At 33.8% G+C, this 21475-nt stretch overlaps 3 protein-coding genes across 3 annotated transcripts; all 3 read right to left on the reverse strand.

The window, feature by feature from the left end:
• Positions 1-383: 383 nt before the first annotated feature.
• Positions 384-5679, reverse strand: LOC113718537 (uncharacterized). The gene is made up of 4 exons (XM_072071676.1): positions 4616-5679; positions 3502-3573; positions 1150-3150; positions 384-1010 (listed from the first exon to the last, which is right to left on the reverse strand). Exons 1-4 carry the CDS (start codon positions 5535-5537, stop codon positions 631-633), a joined length of 3375 nt encoding a protein of 1124 aa, XP_071927777.1. The 5' UTR covers positions 5538-5679; the 3' UTR covers positions 384-630.
• Positions 5680-11292: 5613 nt separating this feature from the next.
• On the reverse strand, positions 11293-20386 carry LOC140004400 (uncharacterized). The gene is made up of 4 exons (XM_072072153.1): positions 19462-20386; positions 16900-16971; positions 11604-14091; positions 11293-11473 (listed from the first exon to the last, which is right to left on the reverse strand). Exons 1-3 carry the CDS (start codon positions 20384-20386, stop codon positions 12086-12088), a joined length of 3003 nt encoding a protein of 1000 aa, XP_071928254.1. The 3' UTR covers positions 11293-11473; positions 11604-12085.
• On the reverse strand, positions 11609-11968 carry LOC113716169 (probable LRR receptor-like serine/threonine-protein kinase At3g47570). Its single transcript, XM_072072152.1, has one exon. It carries the CDS (start codon positions 11966-11968, stop codon positions 11609-11611), a length of 360 nt encoding a protein of 119 aa, XP_071928253.1.
• Positions 20387-21475: the final 1089 nt, after the last annotated feature.

Genomic DNA, 21475 nt, shown 5'->3' on the forward strand with positions numbered 1-21475 from the left:
CCTCCAACTATCCCCAACAATAATTACAAATATAAGCTTCAATTTTACCCTGAAAATGTGCTATTAATTTCTATTAAGTAGTAATTGTTGCACATAAAACTCCTTTACCATCGCTGCTCTTTGCACCTTTAAAATGTGTAATTTGTAATAAAATAAATGCATGAATCTGCATGCCATATGCATGTTCTATATGTACAAATACATATTCTTATGCGTACCTCTACATGGTGATGTATACTGATGATCAAAAGAGGAAAGTTGAAAAGAGGAAAGTTGTATCAGTAATTAAAAGTAAATTACCAACTTAATCGCCATATATATATACATATATATATCAAACATAAACACCAAGTAAAATGCTTGGCGTTTCATAACATATAAGCTGGGATCATGAACTTGAGGTCTTTATATCTGTAAACAATTTATTGGTAATACATTAACATATCTCATTCCTGCCTTGAACTTTAAGCATTTCGGTGGTGCACCAAGTCAGGACAAAGAATTCCCCAAATACATTTGCACCTCAGGGCTCTGCCATGTATTGAGTGGAAAAACATAAGTACTACTTGAATGAATAATAATCCTTGGAATAAGCTTTTGATATACCATATGATTGAAGAAAAAAAGTTGCTATTGGATTATTGGTTTTATACCTGCTTCAAGGTGTGATGTCTTCATAAACTGGAGTTTGATCTTCTGCAGCGCTCTTAGTACTTCTTTCATGTTTATTCTCTCCTCAGGAGCATCTGTTGTACAACTTAAACCAAGTTGCAAGACAGATGATATGCAGTTAATCTTCTTTTGTACCAGTTCATTTTCAGGATGAAGTAAGTCTCTGTCTATAACTTGAATCACAGAATCTGGTAAGCAATCTTGTACCCAACGCCTGAGGCTTAACTCTTCTGTGAACATCTCATCCTTAGGCTTTCTTTTTGTAAATGTCTCCATCAATGTAATTCCAAAGCTGTAGACATCACAACTTGTTGAAACCAATCCTTCCAGTCCATACTCTAGCACCAAAATGTGAAACTCGCGGTTAAAGTCAAATTTATGTTTTTTCTTAAAGGTTTTATATTTGACATACCGTACTAGTTGTTGAAAGTTGAAACATTAATTTGAATGATATAAAAATTTCGAAATTTGAGTCACCTGGGGCAATATATCCAAATGTAGCAAGAGTCTTTGTTTGTACCAGTACCACCGATTCTCCATCTCCTAACAACTTTGCAATTCCAAAATCGCAAACATGTCCAACCATGTCTTGATCTAGGAGAATATTGCCAGGTTTCAAGTCACAATGAACTATAGGAGTTGAATAACCATAGTGGAGATATTCCAAACCAGAAGCCACATCTATCGTGATATCCAACCTTTGCAAGATACTTAGGACATGATGGTTTACATGAAGCCATTTCTCAAGGCTTCCATTGGGCATGTATTCGAGCACCAAAGCCTTAAAGTCAAGGTTAGAGCAAGCAGTAATCACTCTAGTTAAATTTCGATGACGAAGGCAGCTTAAGATTTCACATTCTCTGTCAAAACTTTTAAATGCACCTTCTGGCTGCAAATCGAATACCTTTATGGCCCAAACCATCCCATTTTCGCGAATTCCCTTGTAAACTGAACCAAAGCTCCCCGAGCCAAGTAAGTTACTCTCGCTGAATCCATTTGTTATTTGTCTAAGTTCATGGAAGGATGCCCTTTCAAATGTCGCCATGGGAAGCAAGTTCTGAGTTGGAGCTAGAATTTTCTTTCTCAGCTTTAGCCGCATCAAAAAAATTGAAATTACCAAGGCTAATATGACAGATCCTGATGCCAACAGAACAATCATGACTATCCTTTTTTTCCTTGATTCATGCTCAAACGTACTTGTACAAGGTTGGAGCCAAGGAGCGCCACACAATGCTTCATTTGAGAGAAAAGATAGGTTCGTGAAATTTGCGAATGGCCCTCCATGAGGAATCGGTCCTCTCAATCTGTTGTAAGACACATTAAAGTATTTGAGATTTGACAGTACCTGTAATGAGTTGGGAATTTCACCTTCCAGATTGTTAAAAGATAGATCCAAATGCCATAACTGCAACATATTCTTCATGGAATCTGGTATCAATCCTTGCAGCTTGTTACGTTCAAAGGAGAGTTCTTGCAAATCCTGTAGTGCTCCAATAGTGCTAGGTATCCCACCCAAGTATTGATTATTTGAAAGGTTCAAATAGACTAATGCCTTGAAGTATCCAATATCTGCGGGCAAAGAACCTGTCAAATAATTTCCTAACATGTCTAGCTCCAAAATATCTCTAAGGCTCCAAAAGCTTGTTGGTATCACAGATCTTAAATTGTTAGAATAGAGATAAACATATCTCAGTGTTGTAACGTTTCCCAAACAAGAAGGCACCATACCAGAGAGCTTATTTTTTGCCAGATATAATCCTCCTAAGTTCAGCAAATAACAAAGCTCACTTGGAATAGCTCCTTGTATCTGATTGTCAGTTAGCTCTATGACCTGAAGCTTCAACAACCATTTGATTGTAGTTGGAATTACTCCAGTCAAACTATTGATTGAAAAGTCCAGCTCAATCAAGTTGCTCAAATTACCAATCGAACTTGGAATTTCACTTATGATTCCACAACGAGCGGCAGAAATGGATTTTTCGGGTGAGCTAGAAAGATTTCCAATAGACTTTGGGAGGAAGCCATTCAGAGGATTCTCATCTAACCACAACCTTCTTAAATGTTTGCAATTTGATAGGGATATGATGAAGCTCAACTCTTTGGATAGCGAGGCCTCAGAAAAACCATTTTGCGATATAACAAACTGTTCCAGTAATCTCAAGTTTCCAAGAGAACGAGGAATTGCACCAGTAAAATGGTTATCGCCAAGGTCTAGGATTCTGAGCCTAGAAGCATTTAGGATAGATGTTAGTACAGTTCCAGTGAATTCATTTACCCCAAGGTAGAGTTCCTCAAGATTGGGTAAGAAAGCACCTATAGTTGATGGAAGCTCGCCTGATAAATCGTTGTCCGTGACAGAAATAATTCGTGCAATTGAACTATTGAAAAGTTTCAGCGGAATGGGACCTCTCAACCTATTCGAGGCGAAGTCTAATAGTTCCAACTTGCTAAGATTACCAACCTCTTGAGGTATTATACCTGACAAATCAAATTGGTAAGAAAAAAATGAGTCATTTGACTTGAAACAATTTGTTGAGATAGGGAAGTATTTCCCATTGTATCATCAGTATCTCTATTTTTGAAGTGATCAATTGGAATTTGAAGTTGAGTTAGAGATGTAGGCTGTAGCATATTGAGATCAAGCTGATCGAAATCCTTTTAGCTTATGCAGTGCACTAGTATGACTGACCAATTGACGTATGAGAAAGAGCCATATTTGATTTGTATTTGAACTCGCTCGACTTCAAGCTCAAATTCAAGTTTGAGAAAAGTATTCTAATGATGGAATAATGAAATAGATCTAATGCCAAAATGTGTCAAGATTTTTACCTGTCACATTAGCACGCTGCATGCTTAGTTTCTCCAAATTATAGAGATTGTCAATGACTCTTGGAATTTCACCTGCTCAAAAATCACGGCTTGATGATAAATATAATTCACGGCATGGCATAATTATATGTATATAATATATATGCATTTCAGAATTCTAAGGATCTTCAGTTTAGTTTCAAACAATATCATGTAAATCTCTCATAAATATTGGCAAAATAACGATTACATACACTCCCAAAATATTATTTCATCCTTCTTTCACAATTTTATTTCTTACATCAAACAAAATTGTGTGTTTGGCATAGTCATTAATCCCGGCCTAGATATCAACCTGGCAAGGCCATTGGTGCAACAACTTAGCGGCTTAACCATAGATTTACTGATCCAACTATTTCCTTCCTCATTCAGTCCAACTACTGATCCAAGATCACTAAGTTGACCAATTGAACCATTGGGTTAGGTGAGGTTAGGTTTAGTAACTCTGCGTTCGCCATGCTTTGAGTTTTTTTTTCCTGACTTTTATCTTTATTTTGTTGAAAACAAAAACTTCTTTATTCACACGAAGTTTGCACCAATACTTAAGCAGTTAGCAATCATCAGAAATAGTGTATGTGATGTAAATTTTTCATGCAATTATGATTCTAGTCTCAAAATCCTTTAAACCCAATGAAAATTTCTCAATGGGTTAAAAAGGATTTTGAACAATTTTCATTGGGTTATGATGGATTTTCAGTCTTAATTTGTACTCTACACAATAAACTTACATAAATTAGTCTTGGATGACAATTGCCGGCTATAACTAATAATTACTTTATAATGTTGTTGCAAATTTTGATTGATTAAGGAAGAATATTTTAAATTTTACTTTTTTTGACAAAATAAAGATGAAAAAGTTGACAAATAAAAACATCAAAACATTGCAAACTAACAATTCAGTTTGAAATAAATAAAGATAACGTACAGAATGGGGCCGAAAAGAAGGAATCGTTGCTTATAGAAATCCGTGACTTTAAGATAAATGTTAAGTGTTTCTCCACACATTAAATCTGTGATCTATTGGTGCTTGAAATATACAAGAATTTTTCAAAACAAAGTGAAGTTGGCAGCTTACCTGTCAGGTCGTTCCCACCCAAATATAAAACTGTAAGCGTGGTTAGATTCCAAACTCCTTTTGATATATATCCTCGGAATTTGTTGTCAAACAAGGATAAAACTTGGAGTCCTGAGCATTCTCCAATGCCTGATGGAATTTCACCTTCAAAGTAATTCCCTGATAAGTAAAGCCCTTTAAGTTGTGGGAGATAATCGCAGATATGTGCTGGAAGGTAACCCGATAAGCTATTATTCGTAAAACCAATAAATTGCAACGAGGAGAGGTTAAATAGAGCCTGTGGCAGAGGGCCTGCGAGTTGGTTATGTTGAATTTCCAAAAGTTTCAGTTTCGGTAGAGCACTGAATTCTTCTGAAAGATTCCCCGTAAAGAAGTTGTGACCCAACCAGATGGTCTCTAACTTTGTGAAATTAGAGAGTCTGCCTGATAATGAACCTGAAAATCCGTTATCTCGGAAGGATAAGTATCGGAGTGCAGTTAAAGCTCCCAACCACGACGGAAGTTCTCCCTCAAAGGCATTACCTTCCAAGCTGATGTACTTCAATCGGCGCAGACGAGAGAGCTCGGTTGGAAGATGTCTATGAAAGCTGTTATTCATGACATTGAACCTGACGAGAAAAGAAAGATTTCCCAGTTGTGGAGGTATAGTTCCCGCAATTCCCATGTAAGAAAGGTCAATGGCTGCGACTCTGTGATGACGAGTATTACAAGTGATTCCAATCCAGTTGCAAACAGAGGTAGATGTGGACCAGTTGGTTGGGATGATCCTTTGAGGATCGAAAATGGCGGCTTTGAAGGCAAGAAGAGCATTCAGATCAACAGTGTTGTTTTGGTTGTTGGCTACAATTATGGTAGCTGAGCCAGTTGCGATAAAGTGCAACAGTACCAAGGCTCCAACGAAGAGAAAATAAGTTGTCTGCATTGCTTATGGAGAGGTAAATAAAACTTGAGGAATGCCAAACAATTAATAAAACTTGGGCATACATTGTGACTTTGGGCAGGACTTATATAGGCATATACTTGGGGTTGAGTTAAAATGTTTCCACGAGGAAGTGACCAAATGAGCTTAACTCGTACAGGGTTTTCGTCAGCTTAGATCACTCTCAATTGAAACGCAACAATTCTTGGATTAAATAATTAATTATAGGCCATCTAAGGTATTCCACCGAGATGATGCCAAAGTCTTTATTTTGGACGAAAAACTTCAACAATAATACTAAGGACTTGAAAACGTGGAATTTATAGTACATTGCATGACCTCAGTCTATTGTATGATCAATTCGTTTAGGTTAATTAGACTACACTAGAGCCAGTTTCATTATATTTATTTTCTATTTCAGATTTAGAAGGTTATCAGTGGAGGATGAATCAAAGAAAAGAGAGGGGATAAAGACAATGAAATTCTACCTAAAACCATACAAGTAAGGGAAAATAACCAAGATGTATACTCATAATGAGCTCTGCAATTCCATTCTCAATTTTGATTCCAGAATTTGAATCAAACACGTCCTAAATGGAAAAAGAAAAGAAGACTGAAGACTCGTTCAAGTGTCTTAATCCTCAAACTATCTTGCCTAAGCCTCATGAGGGGCCCTAATTTGTCTAAGTGTCTATTATGTGGAAAGAAAACAGTCGCACCAAAAAACTTCTCACCCGGTCCCAAGTCAAGAATTGACGCGTTATTCATTTTATTTCTGCTATTTCCTTTCAAGAAAGACCACAAACTGAGAAGGGAAGCTATTAAAGTTTGCATTTTCCAATTGACCAAAAGGCATTGGACCATAATACTCTCGTATGAATCCAGTCCACGCTTAACCCAGCATAGAAGATTGCCTATATACTTCTGTTCATTGGTTAATGGTCAGAGTCGTAAATGGCTCCATGTTACTAGAACTTCCCCAACTGGACTTTAATTATCTTCTACCCCACAAATGCATGGAAAAGCTAACATTCACTTTTGTGGATTCATCTAAAACAAAATTTGTGAGAACGTCTTCTTAGAAGTGAGTAGTCCTACAGCATTGGTGTAACGGTAGATTCAAGACTTCAAATTGTACCCAACTAACTGTTGTACGTAAACATGTTCTTAAAAAAAAAAAAAAAAAAATCATGGAATCGTTTGCAATTTATACTAAAATGTTACGTGTAATGTCTTCAAAAAGTTTAAGAACTCATAGATTTTTTTTCGCACTATGTATAATTGTACTTCAATATTGAATTTTGTTTTTGTTAAAAACTAACTTGAAGTTTTGGATTTTATTTTCTTAGGGAGCCCCTTAACTATTCCAGTGATCAAACTATTGGTCTTTTATCTATTTCAAATATTGAATTGGTCCCTCAACAATAAAAAAGTGTCAAAATTTGAGATTTTAATTTATTTCTACCGTTATATCCATCATATTTCCACTTGGATGATGCCAAAATCTTTATTTTCGAAAAAAAACTTCAACAATAATGCCGAGGACTTAAATACGGGGAATTTAAAGTCTGTAACATGGCCTGAGTCAAGTGTGTGATAAATGCATTTATGTTAATTAGATGGTATAATTTCAGAAACCTCCCCTAAGATTTTTGATAATTTCACTTGGCTCCCCTAAGGTTTCAAAAAATTACACATACCTCTCTTGTCCATTTAAAATGGGAATAATTTCAGAAACCTCCCCTGAGATTTCTGACAGTCTCACTCACTTCCCCTGAACTTTGCAAAATATCATATACCTCCCCTGAACTTATAGTTGGTGTAACAAGATCAGCCCATGTCAGAAAAATGAGCATTAAAAAAATATTTTGAGGAGTGAGATGATATTTGTGTTACACATATGCCCTTTTTGCTTATCCACAACTTGAGCTAAAGCAAAAGCAAAAAAAGGAAGTAATAAGTTGAACCAGATAGAGACAAATGCAGATGGTTTCTTTAAGCAATATTACAATACTATTTATATTTTTTTGTTTTAGCTATTAGACATTTATTTAGCTAATATGATCATTCAATTAATTGAAACATACTTCTGGTGATATAAAAAATGTATAGTTTTACAATTTGAGTGATTAAAAGTATAAATTTTTATTAGTTAAGTCATAAAAAAATATTATTTGAGTGATTAAAAGTATAAATTTTTACTAGTTAAGTCACAAAAAAATTTTCACTATTTGATTAATTGAGTGAATGGCAATTGCAGTTAAATAAATAGTGTAACGATCAAATAACCAAATTCTCAATAGTTTAATAACTCTTTTTGCGATTTTCGCTGTGGAAAATGAAATGAAGTAGCAAGATGCTTCATTTCATTTAGTGCTAGATACTTTAGTTGAGATTTTTTTAAAAAAATAATAATTCACACTGTAGTTAGTCGAATTTATTCAACAAGCTTCGTTTGAATAGCAGAACTTAGGTAGATCCGATTTTCTAAAAATTCAATAATCCAAATTGTGTCACATCACTTTATGAGATGATGTAATAATATACAATTTACGTCATTGAATTTTTGAAAACCAAATTTACCCAAATATAAGTAATGTGTTACATTAGATAATTGTCTTACAAAAAAAAAACATGAAATACATGACTTAAGAGAAAGGTAACACTAGTGCTAAACTCTTCATTGGTGATTATACTACGAATAAAAAGTGTAAAGTGGAATAGAAGGTATATCAAAAGTTATATCTCTATTACTCATTTAACTAATTTTGTCAAAATAGCTTCAAAATATATTATAAGTTATGAGGGTATATCTGTCAATTCATCATCAATGATATCACAAATAGGGCCCAATAATCTGACAAGGGAGGTATCTGATATTTTGCAAAGTTCAGGGGAGGTGAGCGAGACTGTCAGTAACCTTAGGGGAGGTTTCTGAAATTATCCCTTTAAAATGACAACACTATCCTTAATAATTTTAATAAGACTCTTTTGTTGCCATGTTTATGCAAAGGATGGATTTAATTATTTTGTTTGCCTTTTTCCTTCCAATTCATTTCTCTTATATTTCATTAGAAGTATAGAAGAACTATCAATGTTGTCCCTAATATCTATTCAAATTAAACTTTAAACTAGTAATATTTTTTTGATAACTTTTAATATCCTCCAATATTTTTTGTAGCTTAAAACAAAATGGCCTAAAATCACTACCAAATTATGATAGTTCCACCACTAAACTAGTCCATAAATTTTTATTAAAAAAATAGTCCATAAACTTTAAAAGAAACAAAATAGCACTTTCTTCTCTATCATAAAAAGAATTTATATTCCTAGTAAAGCATTATGAAAAATACCATATTACAGCAAAAGATTTATTGTTATAATTAATTATCAAATAACAAATATTGACATGAAAAACTTGACACTCTTTTTGTTTAGAAAAATAAATTGAACTTTGTAAGATAGGAGCATTTTAAGGTATTTATTAAAATTTTTACTCTATTTTTTGCTCAGAATCTACGTGCATTTCAATCAGTCACTTGCAAGATATTTCCTGCCTACCAAGGAAGATTTATTCCTCATGTTGGACTTCGTGGTAAGCGGATTCTTCTTTCTAGATAGTGATACATAGTTATGGAGACTTTTAAACAACTTTTCTTGTCATTTGAGTCTATTTAACCCTAATTCGGGGTTGATACTAAAGTCACCTAATTTTACCATCTTGACGAAGACCACAAGAGTCGAAATCTATGTCTCTTCTTTCCATCTAACTTTTCTAAAGTGAAATGTAGAGAAAGATAAGTAATTATCTGAGTTTTCTGGCTCCAGTCTGTGGGAGATAAAGACCTTACACTACCATCACTGACTTGACTTAGGCCTGCAGCAGCTATTTTCTTTTTTCTTATATCCTTCCTGTTAATTGGATGGAAAGAAGCGAGAAATAGATTGGAGATTTTGACCCAAGACCTAGACCTGCTAAAGGTCTTCACCTTCCCCCTCCCCCCAAAAAAAAAAAAATTTCTTCCTGCTGTAGTTATTATCTTTTTTCTTACACACCTCTACAATTTCAAGTTCCACTTGCACCGTGAACTCTATCATCACTTGTGTGTGTGTGTGTGTGTGTCTGTGTGTGTTTTTTTATTTCTTTCCTTTCCAATTAATTGCACCATGCAGCACCCTTATTTCTATCTCTTTGTAACCATAGTGGATATGTGGATGAAAAGCATACTTGGTTTTGATACCAATGCACACCTTAATTGTGTGTAGTGAATAACTATCATTTTCATTGCATACCTTAATTGTGTTATTTCAGATTATTTGTAGCCTAAAATTTTTTCACATGTTTCAGTTTTGGCCAATAAGTTTACGCAGTTGACAAGAATTTATTGTAAAACTATCAATTCCTTTGCCAAAATTAACAAAATAGAAGAATTACTAAACAACAGCAAAATCCACTGAGAGAATGCTTTACAAAATACTAAAGCACTGAATGGGCTCACTTGAATTCTATAGCCCAAACGGTTCTAAGCAACAAACAGGAAAACAACCATACATGGATCCATGGCCCATCCATCCATCACGCATCAAATATCAAGTGTGTCATGGACACTATACATATAAGTCATGAGTCCCAAAACTGAAAATTAAACCTTTCAGAAATGCTAAGAATAAAAACTAATCCTATATTCCTCTGCATAAAATTTTTTTTTCTTTTTCTTTGATGGTCTGAAGAATATTTTACTGACTTGGCATGGAGAAATAAAGAGCATTTCAGAATCCAAATTTGATTCTATGAGCAATTAATCAGCCAATTTGGCGATTGGAAGCATATACAAATGTCTGTGGAATAAGTCATTTTTTAAATTTGGAAATTTATAATGTAATTTTAATTATTTTTCAGATCTGTTCTTTGATATCCATGTATATTTGATGACGTATTTTTTGTCATTAGTGCAGATTTTAAAGAAATTATGATATTTTTTCAAAAAAAAAAACCCGGAGGGGATGGAAACGGCTGAATTCTTTTAATCTCCAATGTCAAAGGAATGTATGAATTAGATGGGGAATCTCCAACGTCAAAGAAAATGCATGAATGAAATGTTCCCAAATCACCTACAGTCTAGTGATGAGCTCCAACGAAAGTAATTTTTCAAAATAGAGCTACTTAACAAATGTTCCCACACAAGAAAAAATATATATTCCCACAGCTCAAGGAAATGGTAACCCTTAAAAAGTGTTATTAATTTCTATTAGGTAGTAATTGTTGGACATGAAACTACTTTGCACTCTCTGTTATGTGCACCTTTAAAATGTAATTTGAAAAAAAATAAGTTTTTTTTAACGCATGTCCAATCGATACTCGGTAACACATCCACATTCCACCCAATCTATCATGTATATATATATACTAACAATTACTACCATCCCTTACATTTATACATTTTTTCTAATTAATCCTTCTGCATTTTTGCACTTTTTTTAATTAATTTTATATTTCTAAAAACCTAACATCTGAAATACATCTTAACGAGAGCACCCATTAGACAGACCGATAAAATAAATATATGAATCTATATGCCATATGCATGCTCTGTATTTACAAATACATATGCCTACGTGTATCTCTACATGGTGATATATATCGACGATCAATTTGTTTCTCATTTATTTGCAAAAATTGAAAAAGGGAAAGATGGATCAATAACTGAAAGTAAATAATCAACTTAATTGCAATCTATGTATGTCAAACAAAAACACAAAGTAAAATGCTTGGGCTTTCATAACATATAAAATGGGATTATGAACTTGAGGTCTCCATATCTGTAAACAAACTTATTGGTAAATACAACATATCTCATTCCTGTTTTGAACCATAAGCATTTCGGTGGTGCACAAAGTCAAGACTAAGAATTCCCCAAATACATTTGCGCCTCAGACCTCTGCAACGTATTCAGGAGAAAAACGTAAGTACTACTTGAATGAATAGTAATCCTTGGATTAAGCTTTTGTTATACCGTAAGATTGAAGAAAAAATTGCTATTGGAATATCACATAAATAATGGTTTATACCTGCTTCAAGGTACGATATCTTTGATAAACTGAAGTTTGATCTTCTGGAGCACTCTTAGAATCTCTTTCATGTTTATTCTCTCCTCAGGAACATATGTTGTACAACTTAAACCAACTTGCAAGATAGATGATATGCATTCAATCTTCCTTTGTACCAGTCCACCTTCATGATGAAGTAAATCTACATCTATAACCTGAATGATGGAATCCGGTAAGCAATCTTGTACCCAACGCCTGAGGCTTAACTCCTCCGTAAACATCTTATCCTTCGGCTTTCTTTTTGTAAATGTTTCCATCAATGTAATCCCAAAGCTGTAAGCATCACTACTTGTTGAAACCAATCCTTCCAATCCATATTCTAGCATCAGTGTTTGAAAATCATTGTCAAAGTCTTTTTTTCAAAGTTCTTATATTGCACATACCGTACTCGTTGTTAAAGTTGAAACATTAATTTGAATGACATAAAAAATTCGAAATTGTAATCAAGAAAAGTCACCTGGGGCAATATATCCAAATGTAGCAAGAGTCTTTGTTTGTACCATAGATTCTCCATCTCCCAACAACTTTGCAATTCCAAAATCACAAACATGCCCAACCATGTCTTGATCCAGTAGAATATTGCTAGGCTTCAAATTACGGTGAACTATAGGAGTTGAATAACCATAATGGAGATATTCCAAACCACAAGCCACATCTATCATAACATCCAATCGTTGCTTCATGTTTAAGAAATGATGGTTTGAATGAAGCCATTTCTCAAGGCATCCATTGGGCATATATTCAAGCACCAAAGCCTTAAAGTCAGGGCTAGAGCAAGCACCAATTACTTTAGTTAAATTTCGATGACGAAGGCAGCTTAAGACTTCACATTCTCTGTCAAAGCTTTTAAATGCACCTTCTAGCTGCAAATCAAATACCTTTATGGCCCAAACAATCCCATTTTCACGAATTCCCTTGTAAACTGAACCAAAGCTCCCCGAGCCAAGTAAGTTGCTCTCGCTGAATCCATTTGTTATTTTTCTAAGTTCATGGAAGGATGCCCTTTCAAATATCGCCATGAGAAGCAAGTTCTGAGTCGGAGCTAGAGTTTTCTTTCTCAACTTTGACCGCATCAAAAAAATTGAAATCACCAAGGCTAATATGACAGATCCTGATGCCAACAGAACAATCATGACTATCCTTTTTGTCCCTGATTCATGTTGAAATGTACTTGTACAAGGTTGGCGCCAAGGAGCACCACACAATGCTTCATTTGAGAGAAAAGATAGGTTCGTGAAATTTGTGAATGGTCCTCCATGAGGAATCGGTCCTCTCAATCTGTTGTAAGACACATTAAAGTATTGGAGATCTGATAGTACCTGTAATGAGTTGGGAATTTCACCTTCCAGATTGTTAAAAGATAGATCCAAATGCCGTAACTGCAGCATATTCTTCAAGGAATCTGGTATCAATCCTTGTAGCTTGTTATGTTCCAAGGCGAGTTCTTGCAAATCCTGTAGTGTTCCAACAGTGCTAGGTATCCCACCCAAGTATTGATTATTTGAAAGGTTCAAATAGACTAATGCCTTCAAGTTTCCAATTTCCGCAGGCAAAGAACCTGTCAAACAATTTTCAGACATGTCCAGCCCCAAAATATCTCTAAGGCTCCAAAAGCTTGTCGGTATCACAGAACTTAACTTGTTAGAATTGAGATAAGCATATCTGAGTGTTGTAACATTTCCTAAACCAGAAGGCACCACACCAGAAAGCTTATTTTTTGCCAGATATAATCCTTCTAAGTTCAACAAATAACAAAGCTCACTTGGAATAGCTCCTTGTATCTGGTTGTAAGTTAGATCTATCATCTGAAGCTTCAACAACCATTTGATTGTAGTTGGAATTACGCCTGTCAAGCTATTGGTTGCAAAGTTCAGCCCTATCAAGTTGCTCAAATTACCAATCGAACTTGGAATTTCACTTCTGATTCCACAACGAGTGGCATCAATGAATTCGAGTGAGCTAGAAAGATTTCCAATAGACTTTGGGAGGAAGCCATTAAGAGGATTCTCATTTATCCACAACCTTCTTAAATGTTTGCAGTTTGATAGGGACATGATGAAGCTCAACTCTTTGGATAGCGAGTCCTCAGAAAAATCATTTTGCGATATAACAAACTGTTCCAGTAATCTCAAGTTTCCAAGAGAACGAGGAATTGCACCAGTAAAATGGTTCACACCAAGGTCTAGCATTCTGAGCCTAGAAGCATTTGAGATAGATGTTAGTATAGTTCCAGTGAATTCATTTCCCCCAAGGTAGAGTCCCTCAAGATTGGGTAAGAAAGCACCTATAGTTGATGGAAGCTTGCCTGACAAATCATTCTCCGCGAGAGAAATAAGTCGTGTAGTTGAACTATTGAAAAGTTTCAATGGGATGGGACCTCTTAACCTATTCGACTCCAAGATTAGTAGTTCCAACTTGCTAAGATTACCAATCTCTTGAGGTATTATACCTGACAAATCAAATTGGTAAAAAAAAAATTTGAAGATTGCTTGTTGTCCTACTTTTAGAATAGACAATGAGAAGTTATATTTTTGTATTTACACCTATTAAAAAATATTCTTTAGTGTATCTCTGTATAGTCTAATCAATATGAATATTTGATTTCAAGCATGTATACATTAGTACAAATACCATTAGCATTACTAGTGATAAAGGGCACACTCAGCTTACGTGCAATTTAAAAAAAAAAATCACTTTTTATACAAAAGAAATTGGTATAAAATTTTAATAAGTGAAAAACTTTGATCTTTTAAAAGCTTTTTTAATATTATTATAATGTTTGTGGTTGGTTATTGGTGAAAGTTAGTTGTGTTATTGGTTGATAATACATAGGCAACATGTTAATCAGCTAATAAAAGTATAATTAAGTGATGTGATGATAATGTCGAAAATTTAGAAGTGACAAATATGGTCTAATTAAATTTCACCTATATGCACTCCGGTTATTATGTCATCAATTCATTCACATTAATTTGGTCTAATACCATTACAAATGCATTTTTTAAAATTTCTTTATGTTATATCCGCAAATATGATAAACAATCATGCAAAAACATATCATTTCTCCCACGAATATTCCATCTCAACTAATTAATTAACCATTCATTTACTCCTTTATAATTATTAATTTAATAATTAATAATCATTTCTCCTAGGATTGGTTTAATTAATTGTACATATTAATTTATGATCATTTTCCTCCTACCCGTGATTGGTTTAATTGTTCTCCTCAACTACTTCAACCACTAACAAGTTGCTTATTTAATCCCTATATTTTCAGACTTGAATCAGGTATCGACTCGGTCAAACTTAAGAGTCAATGAGTTCGATCAAATTCGATTAGGGGTTGAACCAGATGATGTCATAAATAAAAATTATTTAAAAATTAAAATATTGTACGTAAAATATCTAAGAGCATGTTAATATTAATAAAAGTATATTCATATATATTTGATGTTTCAAATGTATTTAACAAGAAAATACAAGAAAATTAGAACAATCAAATAGCAATTTATATTATTCAATGAACATTAACAAATTTAGAATTAAAATTATAGACTTGATTGAAAAATAACACCAAACTTTAGGATAATATTTATAAAGTATAAAATATTTGAGGTATATTAATAGTTTTTAACAATCTGGAGGTCAAAACATAATATTAAAAATTCTTTGACCCCACATTACACTTTCCCATTTCATCCTCTACTCTCGATGCATTGCATAGAGCACAGCTACCAGAGTTTCATCATCCTCTTTCTTTGCAATTCTGCAACTCCTTTCTTCTTCTTCTTCTTCTTTTAATTTTATTTTCATTCTTATTTTATTAATTTTTTATTCTGAATCTTATGAAATATCAAGCTTATATCTTTTCCTCAAACCTTTCTCTTCTTCACTCCCTTTTTTGCATTTTTGGATCTTTTTTTCTTTTGAATACAAATCTTAAATCTTGTTTTAAAAAAATGTTAAAACATTGATTTTTGATGCTTGAATTGAAGTGAAAAATGAGAGAGCTCACAAGGATTTGGAGTTAAAGGTACGGAAGGAAAAAAATTCAACAAAAAGGAAAATTAAAAAAAACCCAATTTTTACCGGTTCTTCTAGTTTTGACCAAGTCTCTAACAACCCGAGCTTTTAAGATAATTCAGATCGGATACTTGGCTGATTTTCGATTCAATCAATTGGACCGATCGATCCGATCTAAGTTTAAAAACATGCCTTAATTCCCCAACTCTGCCCACCATAACAAAAGTTCCACATTTTCAGCTCTCAATCATTTTTATGTCCACTCAATCTGTGCCCCACAACCTTGTCACAACAATACCTCGTTATTCTCAACTTGTACTGAGCCTGGCGTCTTTCAGTAAAATTTACAGCTCATGTGCCTAATCCAAACCGCTTTGATGCCAATTATTGTATTCGTGTCTTTCATATACTTGATCCGTACTCATGGGTACTAACTGCTATCCCATTTTGTAGAATTTTTGCCTAGGAAAGTAGTAACCAAAGCATGACAACATGGCAAAACTTTTGTATCTCACATATCTGAAGTCAAGTAGCTGAATTTAATGAAAGAGGAAGCATCTCAACAAATTCAGGGGCAAAGACAGGAAAGCAAGTGGTATAATTCATTGACAATGCTGGAAATGACAAAACATTTTGAGACTGTTTCAAACGAAATAACATGACATTGTCAACAGAGGCATAGAATTATACGGATACACTTTCCTCTCTCCAAGCATTCACTCTTTCTATCTCTTTGTACCCTCTCTCTAAGTGCTTCCTCGTCTTCCTATTTCCCATTGTATCATTTGTTAGGCCCCTATCAGTATCTCAAAAATGTGGCAAGCCACTTTTAAGTGGCTTCCAGACGAGTGCGCTCGTCTGGGTCGGTAGATGATTCAGTTCTCTTCGATTTTTGCTTAATCTTTTCAGGTCCCCCTTCTTTGTAGTATACAATAGATATAGATCTATTGTAGCGAAAAAAAATCAGTATCTCTTTTTTTGATGTGCAATCAATTGGAATTTGAAATTGAGTTGTAGATGTAGGCTGTAGCATATTGAGATCAAGCTGATCAAAATCGTTTTAGCTCATGCAGTGCACTGGTATGACTGACCAATTGACGTATGAGAAAGAGTCCAATTTGATTTGTATTTGAACTCGCTTGACTTCAAGTTCAAATTCAAGTTTGAGAAAAGTATTCTAATGATGGAATAATGAAATAGATCTCATGTCAAAATGTATCTAGTTTTTTACCTGTAATATTAGCACGCTCCATGCTTAGTATCTCCAAATTATAGAGATTGCCAATGATTTTTGGAATTTCACCTGCCAGAAATCACGGCATGATGATAAATATAATTAACAGTATGGCATAATTATATGTATAATATATATATATATGTATGTATATATATTTAGGAATTCTAAGGATCTTCAGTCAAGTTTCAAACAATATCACGTAAATCTCCCGTATATATTGGCAAAATGACGATTACATACACCCCCAAAAATTGAAGGTCATTTTGGTGGCAATCTTTATGCATATGTCAATGGATTTTTAAATGTGTGCACAAATTAGAAATAAAATTGATATAAAATCTAAATATGCATATTGAAATTAATATTTTTTACATTTTCTTTCGTAGACGGTAAAGCCATGAAGTTTCAAATGTTTGAAAATGGTAAGGGGAAATTACACAAAACCCCCGCGTGGCTTGAAAATATACTTTTAACATCCTTATGCTTTGGATTCAAAGGCAAGAGAGATGGAATCCATCAAAACCAATGGTTTTGTACAAAAAGACAACTCTACCCATTAATATACATAGTGTTAATTCGTTCTTCGTTCACAAATTTATTTGTTACATCAAACAAAATTGTGTGTATGGCATAGTCATTAATCCCGGCCTAAACATCAACCTGACAAGGCCATTGGTATAACAGGTTAGCGACTTAACTATAGATTTACTGACCCAGTCGGTGTTTCTAAAATATTGTACAATAAAATATTTTAATTACTAAAAACATTATAATTATTAAATTACTAGTTGAACAGGTCAGTATTTTAGATTTTACCGATTGAATTGATGAATTATTGACTAGTTAACGATTTCCTTCCTCATTCAGTCCAACTACTAATCCAAGATCACTAAGTTGACCAATTGAACTATCGAGTTAGGTAAGGTTAGGTTTAGTAACTCTGTGTTCTTTTATTTTCTAACTTTTATCTTTATTTTGTTGAAAACAAAAACTTCTTTATTCACTTGAAGTTTGCACCAATACTCAAGTAGTTAGCGATTATCAGCAATAGTGTATGTGATGTAAATTTTTCGTGCTCTTATGAGTTTAGTTTCAAAATCCTCTAAAACCCAATGAGAAAATTCTCATTGGGTTACGAAGGATTTTGAACAATTTTCAATGGGTTATGATGGATTTTCAGTCTTAATCTGCACTCTACACAATAAAATTAAATCAGTTAGTCGTGGACGACAATTGCCGGCTATAATTAGTTACTTTAGTAATTATTTTTCATTTTACATCTTTTGACAAAATAAAGATGAAAAAGTTGACAAATAAAAACATCGAAACATTGCAAACTAACAATTCAGTTTGAAATAAATAAAGATAACGCACAGAATGGGGCCAAAACCGGAAATACTTTCAAGTAAGAAACATAATTAAGAAAAAGGATGAATTTACGTTATGTATGTTAATAGAGTTGTCTTCTTGCACAAGACTGTTAGTTTGTATGCATTTCATCATCTTAGCTAGATGTGTCAAAGTGGGTGATTTGGGCGGGTTTGAAAGGGTTGAAATAGGTAATGGGTAATGCGTATATGTGAGTCAACCTATTTATACCTATTTAATTAGATGGGTATAAATGGGTAAGTTAAAAAATGAGTTGAGTAACCCAATTACCCATTTGTAACCTATTTATTTTACCTTTTTGTAAACTTATTTAAATTCATTTTTGCAAACTAAATTATCAATTTATTTCACCATTTACACCCATCATTAGTTTTAAATATTTATTTGTAATGCTCAATAAGCCTAATTACCAATTTTTTCCCATTAAACAAACTAGTTAACATCATGGCAAAATGAAAAATCTGGAAAAAAAATTAAGTAGGATATCTATCTGTGTAAAAGATGTATCAAATATTTGTTAAGGCTGAAAAATAAAACATTCCACTATATACAAAGTTTCAGCAATATTAATGCATGAAAGGCTCCAACAATGAATTCATTAATCAAACACAGGTCTCAAATTTCTTCTAAATGGGTGGGAGAAGAATGGAGGTTTGGAGAAGACAATTTTAAATTGGTTAATTGGGTTTGATGGGCCACCGAATTATACCCATTTTTAAAAACTTAATATACCCATATCCAATTATTCATGGGTGGGTATGCATAAATTTAGTTAAATGGGTTTGATTGTCATCTATAATCGTAGCTTTCAATCTAAAGTGCAAAGGGTTTAGCTGTGTATTTCTAAACCGCATGGCAGTTAGAGGTTAGAGTACCACACCCCATGGGGTTCTTGAGTAATGTCTCCAATTTTTAACTATTATTACCTATGTGAAAACATCCCCATATAATCCTTGATGAACAAATATGCAAAAAAGAAGGAATCATTGCTTATATACAGTCTACCTAAACATTAAGTTTCAACTTAATCTATTTAAACATTAAGTTTAAGTGTTTCTCCACACATACGCATCTAAACTCACAACCCTACAAGCATTTAAATCTGCGGTCTATTGGTGCTCGAAATACACAAGAATTTTTCAAAACAAAGTGAACTTGGCAGCTTACCTGTCAGGTCGTTCCCACCCAAATATAATTGTGTAAGCGCGGTTAGATTCCAAATTTCCTTTGGTATATATCCTCGGAATTTGTTGTGAGACAAGGATAAAACTTGAAGTCTTGAGCATTCTCCGATGCCTGATGCAATTTCACCTTCAAAGTTATTAAGTGATAAGTAAAGCCCTTTAAGTTGTGGGAGATAATTGCAGATATCTGCTTGGAGGGAACCCGATAAGCTATTATTGGTAAAACCAATAACTTGCAATGAGGAGAGGTTAAACAGAGCCTGTGGCAGAGGGCCTACAAGTTGGTTAAATTGAATTTCCAAAAATTTCAATTTCGGTAGAGCCCTGAATTCTTCTGAAAGATTTCCAGTAAAAAAGTTGAAACCCAAACTGATGGCCTCTAACTTTGTGAAATTAGAGAGCCTGCCTGATAATGAACCTGAAAATCCGTTATCTCGGAAGGATAAGTATCGGAGTGCAGTTAAACCTCCCAACCATGACGGAAGGTCTCCCTCAAAGGCATTACCTTCCAAGTTGATGTACTTCACTCGGCGCAGACGAGATAACTCGGTTGGAAGATGTCCATGAAAGCTGTTATTCATAACATTCAACCTGACGAGAAAAGAAAGATTTCCCAGTTCTGGAGGTATGGTTCCTACAATTCCCATGTAAGAAAGGTTGATGGCTGCGACTCTGTGATGACGAGCATTACAAGTGATTCCAATCCAGTTGCAAACAGAGGAAGAAGTGGACCAGTTGGTTGGGATAATCCTTTGAGGATCGAAAATGGTGGCTTTGAAAGCAAGAAGAGCATCCAGATCACTAGCACTGTTGTTATGGTTGTTGGCTACAATTATGCTAGCTGAGCTAGTTGCGATAAAGTGCAACAGTACCAAGGCTCCAACGAAAAGAAAATAAATTGTCTGCATTGCTTATGGAGAGGTAAATAAAACTTGAGGAATGCCAAACAAAAGGTAAATAAAACATGAGCATAAATTGTGACATTGGGCAGGACTTATATAGGCATAAAATTTTCCCACAACGTGTCGTATATGTCTATTTGTGAATACATTTTTTTTAAACACATGTATATGTCTATTTGATTTTGTTTAATAATAATAGCATAAACACATGTATGTAATTGGGTCCAACTTGTGGGCTATCTTCTCTTTTTGTATGATTATGACTAATATTTATCAATAGAACCTTAATTTGCATATTCTTATTGTATTTTGACCGAAAATAGCTTTATTGGCCAACTTGACAATGAATGCAAGAATTTTTACTAGCTAATACCAAATGAAATCAAATGATCACGTATAATATATGGTATTCATATTGTTAAGTGAAATCAAATAGACATATACATATATTTATTCTATTCGTATTATTAAGCAAAATCAAATAGATATATATATGTGTGTTTAAATAAAATGTATTCACACATACATATATATATATTTTAGGGTTTCCCTTACACACATAATTAATGAGGGATGGAAATATTCATTTTTTGAAATGTGAGGAATTGAGAAATTCATTTTGTGAAATGTGAGGGATGAAAAAATCATTTTATAAAATGTGAGAGACGAAAAAATTTGTTTTATAAAATGTGAAGGACTATAGATTAGATTATGTAAAATATAATTTGACAAATTTACCCTTCAAAAATGATCATGTGCCTTGCACGTGATGGATTTCGGCCAAAAAATAATCGAAAACCTAGCTAGGGACTAAATTTGATCGATGTGAATATGTAAGGGACATAAAATTACACTTTTAAAAGTGAGGGACGAAAAAAATCATTTTACAAAATGTGATGGACGTTTTGGACGATTTTCCCTAAAATTTTTCCACAACGTATCGTAGTTGTGTTTCCATTGTAAAACTGGATTGTGTTTACACACGTGAATTAGTAAATTTCTGTTACCCATTGTCCATGAGGAAGTGATATATTACCACATTGTGGTAAATCACATTGTAGAAATAAGTGTGTGGCAAAAAAAATGAAAAAAAGA

This window comes from Coffea arabica, chromosome 11e (assembly GCF_036785885.1).
Source record: "Coffea arabica cultivar ET-39 chromosome 11e, Coffea Arabica ET-39 HiFi, whole genome shotgun sequence".
Taxonomy (NCBI): Eukaryota; Viridiplantae; Streptophyta; class Magnoliopsida; order Gentianales; family Rubiaceae; genus Coffea; species Coffea arabica.